The sequence below is a fragment of the Ailuropoda melanoleuca genome, chromosome 12 (genome assembly GCF_002007445.2).
Source record: "Ailuropoda melanoleuca isolate Jingjing chromosome 12, ASM200744v2, whole genome shotgun sequence".
Taxonomy (NCBI): Eukaryota; Metazoa; Chordata; class Mammalia; order Carnivora; family Ursidae; genus Ailuropoda; species Ailuropoda melanoleuca.
The window spans coordinates 29,637,194-29,645,720 of NC_048229.1; the positions used below are offsets into that span (position 1 = coordinate 29,637,194).

Consider the following 8,527-nt stretch of genomic DNA (forward strand, 5'->3'; position numbering starts at 1 on the left):
ATTTTTGTGTGTGTGTGGAAATACTAAGTCATGTGAAGAGCCTGGGCCCGCCTTCACCAATCCCTTCTAAAGGTTTTGGATGGTAAACAGGGCCATGAAATGCACCAGAGTCACCAGGAGGAACCAGTCAACCCATGTCCAGAGCAAAATCAACTTCAGTTAATTAAGAAAGAATTATCTGCTTTAAGGGATACGACGAATAACAAACACTTACTTAGTACCTGCCAGGCACTGGTCTGAGGGCTTTATATATTAATTCATTTAATCTTCACAGCACAACTATGAGCTGAGTACCACTAAGTACTGTTCCAATGTTCCAGATAGGGAAACTGAGACACAGAGGCTCCATGATTTGCCCAGTTTCACAGAGAGTAGGTGGCCAAGCCAGCATTTTTTTTCCTTGAAGATTTTATCCGCTCATTTGACAGAGAGAGAGAGAGAGAGCACAGCAGGGGGAGGGGCAGGGGGATAGTGAGAAGCAGGCTCCCGGGTGAGCAATGAGCCCGAGGCGGGGCTCGATCCCAGGACCCTGGGACCATGACCTGAGCCGAAGGTAGTCGCTTAACTGACGGAGCCACCCAGGTGCCCCCCCAAGCCAGCGTTTGAATGCCAGGGGCTTGGTGCCAGAGTTTCAGGTCCTGACTGCTTTGCTGTAGGGCAGTCCTCTTTCAATTCTGGTACCTTCTCAAGTTAAGCATAGTCATGTTTCGAGGTTTGACATGAATCTTGTTTCTGAAACAGACTCTCTGCGTGCTCGCACGTCTAGGAGAATTTCACCTGCTACAGAGACAATCTCCTGACGTCAGCTTGAAATGCGTCATCGGGCTGTGATTGTTCAGTTGAAGTCACACCAAATTTGTAGCCAGTGCTGGGATACTTGGAAGAATATCACGTTGGTCATATTTACACGTGTCATATGTATAGATGTATAAATTCACCTTAATGTTCTGGAAGGTTTGTCTAAAAACTGAAGGGCTTCCAGAAGATTGAATGTGTTGGTTTTAGACATGTAGTTTAGGGGCTCCTGGGTGGCTCAGTTAAGCATCTACCTTTGGCTCAGGTCATTTCTCGGGGTCCTGGGATCGAGCCCTGAGCTGGCCTGCTTCTCCCTCTGCCCCTCACTCTGCTTGCTCTCTCTCTCTCTTTCTCTCTCTTTCAAATAAATAAAATCTTTTAAAAAAATAGAAATGTAGGTTACAATGTTTGAAGAGACCTAATTAACTGCGTTTGTAAATGAGACCAAACATTACTGTAAAGACTTATCTAGAATAAAGAGGCATATCTAGAATTAAAAGGGTTGCAAGCCAACCTTGAAAGATTAAGGAAGGAGTGGCTTGCTGGATTTGTCACCTCCCTGTGTGCTCTATGAATCCCAATAATCAAAATATACCTCGGAACAGTTTTTTTCCCCCTGTACCCTGAAATCAGCCTAAGGGCTCTGTCTGGTTCAGCAGGTGCCTGCTTACAGAAATTAGCTATTCAGCTCGATTCTGCCCTCAAGGAATGTGAGTTCCATGAAGACAGCAGCATCTCCAGGAGTCCTTGTCCACTTTGTTTGCGGGGGCGGGGGGACCTCAGTCTGGCACACAGGGGCTGCTCAGGAGAGAGGTGCTGAATAAATTGTTGGCTCCTACATCCCAGCGGGTCAGAAACTTGGAGATAGAGTTAGAGAAGGATTCAGAGAGAAAGAAGAGCCCAAATGGAGAAGAAGTTGGGAGAGGCAGCTGCAGATGGCCCAGGACGGGTAAGACAGAAGCCACCTTTTGGGATCCCCACCCAGTGCCCCATTTCCCAAAGGGCCAGGAGCCACCCACCCCCTATCCTGGCCTCTTTCCCCATCGACAGGTGGCCCTGCCCAACCCTCTCACCCACGCCTGGCTGCACCAGCCCAGCCAAGTCCTCTGCAGGGGGCCCCCAGACTGAACCCCTACCCCGTTCTGCCCTGTGGCACCAGTCCCAGGGTGAGGGGAAGGAGGAGGGACCAGGGATCCCTTTGCCAAAGTGGCCTGAGTCTTCTTTACCCCAAATGCAAAGCAAGGGAGACAGAGGGACACAAAGATACAGAGATGCAGATACTTGCAGCCAGTGACAGGGGGTGGGGGGAGGGACAGAGGGACAGAATGGTGCAGATGCAGAGACAGAAACAGAGGGAGACTGAGAAGGATAGAGTCACAGAGGAAAGAGAGGTAAACAGAGAAGGAAAGGCACAAGAGAGACTCTGAGGTATAGAGACAGAGACTGAGAATCCCAGACACAGAAAGGGAGCGATGGATATGCTCTCTGTCGGTGGTGATGTGTCAGAACGCATCAAATCCTGGGGTGCCTGGGTGGCTCAGTCGTTAAGTGTCTGCCTTCAGCTCAGGTCATGATCCCAGGGTTCTGGGATTGAGCCCCACATCGGGCTCCCTGCTCAGCAGGAAGCCTGCTTCTCCCTCTCCCACTCCCCCTGCTTGTGTTCCCTCTCTCGCTGTGTCTCTCACTGTCAAATAAATAAAATCTTAAAAAAAAAACTCATCAAATCCTACACATTAAATATGCACAGTTTATCGTACCCCAATTCTACCTCAAAGTGGTAAAAAAAAAAAAAAGCAGAGGAGAAGTAAAGGAAAATAAGACCAGAATTCTTTTTTTTTTTTTAAGACCAGAATTCTAAGGTATGTTTGACGTATGCACCGCTCAGAAGCATTAAATAGAGAGGTGGGGGGGGCGCCTGGGTAGCACAGTGGTTAAGCATCTGCCTTTGGCTCAGGGCATGATCCCAGCGTTCGGGGATCGAGTCCCACATCCGGCTCCTCCGCTGGGAGCCTGCTTCTTCCTCTCCCACTCCCCTGCTGTGTTCCTCTCTCGCTGGCTGTCTCTCTGTCACATAAATAAATAAAATCTTTAAAAAAAGAGAGAGAGAGAGAGAGAGAGAGAATCAGGAGACACAGATAATGGGCGAGGGTTAGAGACACAGAGAAACAGAGAGGGAGGAACAAAGAGAGAGACGCGTGGAGACACAGGGAGAGAGACAGGGATCCCAAGACAGAAGGTGGAGAGAGAGATCCGAAGGAGACACTTGGTGGGCACGTCTCACGTTGAGATAGACTCAGAGAGATTCAGAGGGAAGCAAACACAGAGATGCAAGCCTGCAAGAGTTTGAGAAAACAGACAAAGATGGGAAGATGACAAGGTGGGATGGAGAGAGGCGGACTGAGTGAAGAACACGGAAAATAAAGAAAAATCCAGGCACCAAGAAGAGCGCCCAGAGCTGGTGAGAAGCGTGAGCTCGAGGCTGGAGAGAAGGGAGTCCAGGGCAGGATGGGCCAGCCCCGCGGAGACCCCTCCCCACCCCCACCCCCAGGGAAGTAGGGAGTGGCCTTCGGGACTGGGTGGGGGGTGCTCCAGGGGCGGAGGTCGGGGGAAGCAGGAGGAGTGATTGCTGAGGCCTGGCAGGGCGCCTCACTCCCTGGGAATGCGCCCCGGGGATCAGTAGGTGGTTATAACTCGGAAGGAGGTGGCTGCAGGACGGCACAGGCCCGAGAAGTCTGTGGCTGAGCGGGGAGCGGGTTCCCCACCCCCTACCTGGGGGCAGCAGGTGAGGCCTGGGGAAGGGGACAGGGAGGGAGAGGGGTCTGCGTCTAGCTCTGGTCTCCGGTTCACCCCTGCTCTCTCTTGATCCTCTCTCTTTGCCCGACTGGAGGGGGCCGGATGTCTGCTCCTCTGAAGTCTGTAGTCTCTGGATTGGGGGGCAGTGTCCTTGCAGTTTCTTTCTGACCTGGGAAATGGGGCAGGGAAGGAAGGGAGGTGGGGTAAGGGCCCCCAGAAACACCCAGGCCTCCCTGCCCTCTGTCCTCCCCCCAGGGTGCAGTGGCCATGGTTCCAGCAGGACACCCCTGGACGTGGATGGTCGGCGCCCTGATCACAGCCCTGATTCTGGGGGTGACAGGTAACCAGAACCCCTATTGTGTGCCTGCTGACTAACTGTGGGTAGGGCTGTGGGTGACTCTCTGAGGGACATTGGAGTGTTTGTCCCAGGGAGATTCTGTGATAGGGTACGGCTCTAGGACAGGGTGACTGTGAGTCGGTGTCCGTATTCGTGTCCGGGCGACTGTGTGTGGCTGTGTGTCTGTCACTGTGTGTGTGTGGGGGGGTGCCTTTTCCCACATCAAGTGACTGTCTGTAACAGGTGCACTGCCTTGGAGGCCGTGTGTGTGGTTGTGGGACTGGGTGTGTGTGCACTTAGGATTGTGTGTCTGTCTCATTGTATGCACATCATGTGCGTGGCCGTGCGTGACCGAAGGTATCTGGAGTTCTTGTCCCTGTGTCACCAGATTGCATGTAACACAAGTGTTTGTTATGGTGCAAACACGCAACTGGGTGTTTGCAGGTAACGGTTGGGGCTGCGTGACTGCGGCCGAGTGCAGGGCTATGCGTGGCTCTATCTGGGCTGTGCGACGGCTGGAGGTTTTCTATGTCCGCGTGACAGTGACTGCGTGTTTATAGGGGACTGTCTGTGTGATGGGACAGCGGTGTGGGTGGAGTTTCCGTCCCTGCCTTAAGGGATTGGGCGTGCTGAGGTGGCTGTCACTCTGAGACGGTGGCTGTGAGAAGACGGATGATGCCAGGTCTCATGCGCTGTGCCCTCCCGGGCTTACTGAGCATAATATTGTCACCGTGCCCACGTGCCTGTGTGCAGAGGAATGGTGCTGGTCTCTACAGACGCGTACACGTCCCTGAGACACTGCGTGCGTGCCTGAGAGCTCGGGACTGTGCGTGTGTGCTTATGGGTGACAGCAGCTGTGTCCGTGTTTCCCGGAGCGTGTGCGCCAGGGCTTGGCATCCGTGCATCATCAGCAAGAATAGGCACGAGTACACAAACTATGGGGGACTGGCGATGGAGTGGGGTGTCTGCGTCTGTGTGTAGGGGGGAGGGTATTGCCAGGAGGATTCAGGAGGCACATTCGTGTTTGAGAATTCAAAAAATCAGTTCTGCTCTCTGTCGACACCGCCACCGGGCCCCTCTAGCTGAGCTCTTTCCTGGTTCTGCTCCCCCAACTCTCCCTCCGCCCAGGGGCTCTGACTCTGCCCGCCTTTCCTCAACCTCACTGCTACTCCAGACTTTATCCACAGTCAGGGTCCCCTTGGGCAGTGCACCCCCACCCCCGCAAGCCAGGCCCCACCTCGATGGCTCTCCCCATTTGGGCCACGGTCCGCTTCCGGTCTTGTCTACCCCTCCTAGAACCCAGTCCCTACCTCCTGGCCCTGAGGCAGGGCTCTTTATAGACTCCATCTCTCCACGTGACCCTGGCCTCTCAAACTGCCCCCTCCGGCCCTGACCTCACTTGCTGAGGCCTGACCCCACTTCTTGAGCCGAGGTCCCACCACTAAAGCCCTGGTCACTGGCCCATTCCCAGGCTCCACCCCCTGAACCTTGGCTCCGCCCCTGTGATGGTCCAACTTTACCTTCCTTGGTCCCGCCCACTGAGCTCTAGCCCCTCCCAGGAACCCTGAAGTGCATTTGAGTTCCGTAAACCCCTGATCCTGGACTCTTTCCTTGAGTTCTAAGCCTTGCCCCTCTTCACAGGTCTTACCCTTAGACTCCAGACTCCGCCCCTAAAGCCCTGGGCCCGACCCCTCCTCGTTATAAGAGTCTTTCCGGGGTCCGACGACCTCTGGAGGGTCCCACCTCTTGGATCTAAGACCCACCCCCTGAGCCCAAGCTCCGCCCCGATCCCAAGCCCCGCCCGTTTTCTGCCCCCAGAGCCTGTTCTTGCAAATGATGTTACCTCCTGTGAGAACCCCTCCGACCCTGGGCCCTCTGGAAGCACCCGGGACACGGCAGCTGGGGCCCAGGAGGACACCAGGGCAGACGAGGGCAGCAGCAGCCGCATCGTGAATGGGACCGACTGCGAACTGCACGCCCAGCCGTGGCAGGGGGCACTGTTGCTGCAGCCCAACCAGCTCTACTGCGGGGCCGTGCTGGTGAACCCGCAGTGGCTGCTCACAGCGGCCCACTGCCGGAAGCCGTGAGTGGGGCTCCAAGAGCAGGGCTGGACAGGGCAGGGGCGGGGTGCAGGGGCGTGGAGGTGAGTGTGGGGCGCGGATGAGAAAGGGGTGCAGTTGGGATGGGATCAAGGATGGAGTTGGGGTGGAGAGTGGGGTTAGGCTGGGGAGAAGGTTGTGGTAGCGGGGTGGGAGTTAGAGATGCGGTGGATTTGGGCTGAGGAGTGTGTATGTCGGGTGGTTGAGAATGGAGATGTGATTCAGAGTGGCTTTCGAGTTTGGGGTGAGGTAGGGCAAGATGAAGGTGGTGTTAGGATTGGAAATAGCTGTGGAGTTGAAGATGGCCTTGGGGTTAGCTTTACAAATGGTACTGGAGATGGCTGGATTTGGAGTTGGGGATGCATGTGTTGATGGGTTGGGGGTGGGTGAAGAATCAGGGCGAGGGTCAGGGATGGGAATGGGCTGGCTGTGGGGCTGGGCAGGCCTATGCTGATGGTCGGGAACGGAGATGCCATCAGGAGAACTGGAGATGGGTGGAGATACATGGGGACGGGTTAGGGCTGGGGGCAGAAATGGGTGTAGGATTGAGGATGGGGTTGGGATGAGAGTTATGGGGGGGTTGGAGGTGGTTGGATTTCAGGTTGGGGTGGTTAGATCAGGGCTGGGAATGCAAATGTGGTTTCTGTGTTGGTGAAAGGATTCGGGTTGGGGATGGGATGGGGTGGAGTCCGGGTTGGGACTGGATTTGGGGTATGCTCGGCACTGGATATGGGCACAGGGGTCGGGGTGGCTAGTAATCTGCACCGTCTTCTATAGACTTTACAGAATTCGTCTCGGCCACCATTCCGTGTCGCCCGTTTATGAAGCTGGACAGCAGTTGTTCAAAGGGATCAAATCCATCCCCCATCCTGGCTATTCCCATCCCGGCCACTCCAATGACCTCATGCTCATCAAACTGAACAGAAAAATCCGTGAGACCCAGGCCGTTAAGCCCATCAACATCTCCCCCCACTGTCCCACGGCTGGGACCAGCTGCCTGGTTTCTGGCTGGGGAACTACCAGCAGCCCGCACGGTGAGCGTCCGGGTCCCTCTTGATGCCCACCCGTGTCTGCCTTCTCCCCCTTCTCTGCCTCCGAGCGCTGCCCCTCCCCATCTTTCTCCGTTGCTCACGGTGGCCCCCTCTGTGTGTTTCTGACAGTTAAATTCCCCAAGGTCCTCCAGTGCTTGAACATCACCGTGCTAAGTACCGACAGGTGCAAGAAAGCCTATCGAGGACAGATAGATTCCACTATGTTCTGCGCCGGTGACAAGGCGGGCAGAGATTCCTGCCAGGTAAGGCTCAGGACTTCGACATTCATGCTGCAAATACACCCCAAGTGCCAACTGTGTAACCTGAAAGCTTGCTAAGGGCTGGGAACCCAGCCCTGGCCAGGAGAATTATAATGTGAGTCATACATGTCATTTTAAATTTTCCAGTAGCTACATTTTCAAAAGTGAAAAAGAAGCAGGTAAAGTTAGCCATTTCAATAATAAGTTCTATTTAACCCCATGTATTCCAAGTAGCATGATTTCAAAATGTAATTAATATAAAACAATTATAAATGAGATATGTTACATTCTTTTTTTTTTAATAGTAAGTCTGTGAAAGCCAGTGTGCATCACACGACAGCATATCTCAATTTGGGCTAGCCACGTTTCAAGCACTCAAGAGCCCCATCTGACTAGTGGCTATCATATTAGACAGCACTGGTCTAGAGGGAGAGACCGAGTCTGCTTTATATGGTTGGGCAGGTTGTGCACTGCATACAGATATCACAGCTAAGGGGGCAATCTTCATGTAATAGACATCACAGTGTTGTCTATTTATTTTAGCAAATTTCAAGCAGATGGCAGGTAAGTATCTTGTCCCAACAAAATCTGTAGTATAAAAGTGATCTGACAGGGGCACCTGGGTGGCACAGCGGTTAAGCATCTGCCTTCGGCTCAGGGCATGATCCCGGCGTTATGGGATCGAGCCCCACAAGGCTCCTCTGCTATGAGCCTGCTTCTTCCTCTCCCACTCCCCCTGCTTGTGTTCCCTCTCTCGCTGGCTGTCTCTATCTCTGTCGAATAAATAAATAAAATCTTTTAAAAAAAGTGTTCTGACAAATGCTAGTAAACTGTCTTGAGGAAGGAAAACAAAAACCTTTGCCAAGTATTTGAAAAAAGAGAATATTTAATAAAGAGGCTTGATTGCAAGCTTGTTGGAAAGGCTGGAGGGGCAAAAAGGTAAAAAACCCCAATGGTCAGGGCGCCTGGCTGGCTCAGTCAGAAGAGCGTGCCATTCTTGATCTCAGGGTTGTGAGTTCAAGCCCCACATTGGGTGTAGAGATTACTTAAAATAAAATAAAAAATAAAAAAAAATTTTAGGGACGCCTGGGTGGTGCAGTCATTAAGCGTCTGCCTTTGGCTCAGGGCATGATCCCGGAGACCTGGGATCAAGCCCCACATCAGGCTCCTCTGCTGGGAGCCTGCTTCTTCCTCTCCCACTCCCCCTGCTTG

The 8,527-nt window shown here is 53.4% G+C and overlaps 1 protein-coding gene across 1 annotated transcript in view; it reads left to right on the top strand.

Annotated features, from left to right (window-relative positions):
- Positions 1-3,460: 3,460 nt before the first annotated feature.
- KLK5 (kallikrein related peptidase 5) overlaps positions 3,461-8,527 on the top strand; it is a 6,739-nt gene continuing 1,672 nt past the window's right edge. The window contains exons 1-5 of the mRNA XM_002929781.4: positions 3,461-3,577; positions 3,844-3,928; positions 5,744-6,008; positions 6,802-7,058; positions 7,185-7,318. Of these exons, the coding sequence (XP_002929827.1) occupies positions 3,856-3,928; positions 5,744-6,008; positions 6,802-7,058; positions 7,185-7,318 (729 nt within the window). The 5' untranslated portion in view covers positions 3,461-3,577; positions 3,844-3,855. The remainder of the gene's footprint in view (positions 3,578-3,843; positions 3,929-5,743; positions 6,009-6,801; positions 7,059-7,184; positions 7,319-8,527) is intronic.